The 1866-nt window shown below is 38.2% G+C and overlaps 1 protein-coding gene across 1 annotated transcript; it reads right to left on the reverse strand.

Annotated features, from left to right (window-relative positions):
- Nucleotides 1-506: 506 nt before the first annotated feature.
- Nucleotides 507-997, reverse strand: LOC118021336 (MICOS complex subunit MIC10-like). Its single transcript, XM_035021423.1, has one exon. The coding sequence runs from the start codon at nt 972-974 to the stop codon at nt 738-740; it is 237 nt and encodes a 78-aa protein (XP_034877314.1). The 5' UTR covers nt 975-997; the 3' UTR covers nt 507-737.
- Between the last annotated feature and the right edge of the window lie 869 nt (nt 998-1866).

Below are 1866 nucleotides of genomic sequence, written 5' to 3' on the forward strand. Positions count from 1 at the left end.
CATTCAGCACAAGGGACTTTAGGGTTAGAGTTATATAAAAACTCAAATACACTTGATGTTTCCCAAATATCATGCTTTGTGTGGCCTAATCAAGATTTCATCAAATGTTTTATTAAGCTGTGTCACAAGAATCCAGCTGAAGCCAGATGATCCCTTATTATTAAGCAAAAGTAAATTGCATTCATTTTTGGTCTGAATTTCAATGAAACAGTTCCTAAAATACTTGGGAAATATACAGAGGTCACTTGTAATACCACCAAAATGCTACAGTGCATTCATGTAGCAGGAGAGCTGGAAGAAATGATGAAGTGTAGAAGTGGGAGTTTAGTGAAAGAAATCAGATATTATGCATGTACAAGTATCTGCATATCACGAATTATTAGGGAAAGATGGATGAACTCTTACTACAGTTTTATATTTATCCCATTTCTGGTGCAACCACAAAATCAAGGAAATAGTGAACCAATTATTGTTAAAAAGCAGGTAAATGATTTTTTTTTTTTTTTTGCCTATTTTTAATTTATTTCTTTTAAGACCACCTCCTTGCAATTTCCAGAGAGAAAATACAAAACAAGAAACAGACTTTGTTTCAAATACATAAACAGTGTGCTGGAGTTTAAAGCGTTACTGATAACATTGTTACAGAAGAATGTCAGCTTACTCCAGGGCACTTCAGTATTCCTGAGGAATAAACATGATTTCTCTTTTCCTCCCACTGGGATGTTCTCAGGTGCAAGTCACTGCTCCTGCTCTTTGACGTATTTTCCGTGTAGAAGATATGGAGCCTGGAAATCATGCTGACAATTGGAGTAGGCCATTCCCAATCCCATGCCAGAACCAAAGGCTAATGGCCACATTCTTCTTTTAAAGAAGGTAAGTGAGAAAACAAGTCCTAATCCAAAACCAGTACCTATTTTCACGACCGCATCCACCATGCACTGGTCCCACTTCCTGCCGAGCTCTGAATCTGACATGTTCCCCACCCGCAGCTCCCGCTTTTCTTAAGGTCGCCCCCCACCCCAGGTAAATTATTTTTTAAGGTAAATTCAATTATCGTTTATGTGAAACATCTTGAAAATTAAAAATACCTTCTTTTTCTTTTTCTTGAGAGAGAGAGAGCAAGCATGTGCATGAATGGGGGGTGGAGGGGCAGAGGGAGAGGGAGAGGAAATCTCAGGCAGACTTCACAGCCAGCACAGAGCCTGATGTGGGGCTTGATCTCATAACCCCGAGATTGTGACCTGAGCCAAAATCAAGAGTCTGACGCTTAACCGAATGAGCCACCCAGATGCCCCTAAAAATGCCTTCTAATATAAAAATATATACTAATGATGTCAAAAAGATAATATTTTAACAAAATCATTCTAAGCTCTAGAGAACGTTCAAAATTGAAGTTCTATGCAAAATCCTGCAAGTCAGGATCATGTATAACTATGTAACCCAGTCTGTCTCGGACAGTCACATTTTATGCCAGGTGTTATGCTGTTATTATTAATTATGTTCCTTTTCACTCTCTAAGTGCTCTTATTTAGCTTATAATAAATTGTGTGGCCATTTTTTTCTCAATTCTAATTAATATAGATAGGATACAGCAGTGTTCTTTCTACTGACCATGAGAGCAATAAGTCCTCATTTTCTTGTTTCAAGATTATTATGCCTCCTCCCATCTTTCCCTCATAGCCCAGAGCCAACACAAATATCTTGATATTCCCAGAACATTATGCTAGTTCCTTATATGGATGGAGTTTGCTAATTATACCTGATGAGCAAAGGTCCAAACACTTCTATAGGAAGCAGACATGCCACATGGTGATAATAAGCACCCCACCAAGGCCTTTTACATTGGAGAAATTTCTAGAAGTTCAG

This window comes from Mirounga leonina, unplaced genomic scaffold (genome assembly GCF_011800145.1).
Source record: "Mirounga leonina isolate KUSES-001 unplaced genomic scaffold, KU_Mleo_1.0 Mir_174, whole genome shotgun sequence".
Lineage (NCBI taxonomy): Eukaryota > Metazoa > Chordata > Mammalia > Carnivora > Phocidae > Mirounga > Mirounga leonina.

What these genes read in the sequence shown, in the direction of transcription:
- LOC118021336 (XM_035021423.1), bottom strand. Translation starts at nt 974, where the DNA reads ATGTCAGATTCAGAGCTCGGCAGGAAGTGGGACCAGTGCATGGTGGAT.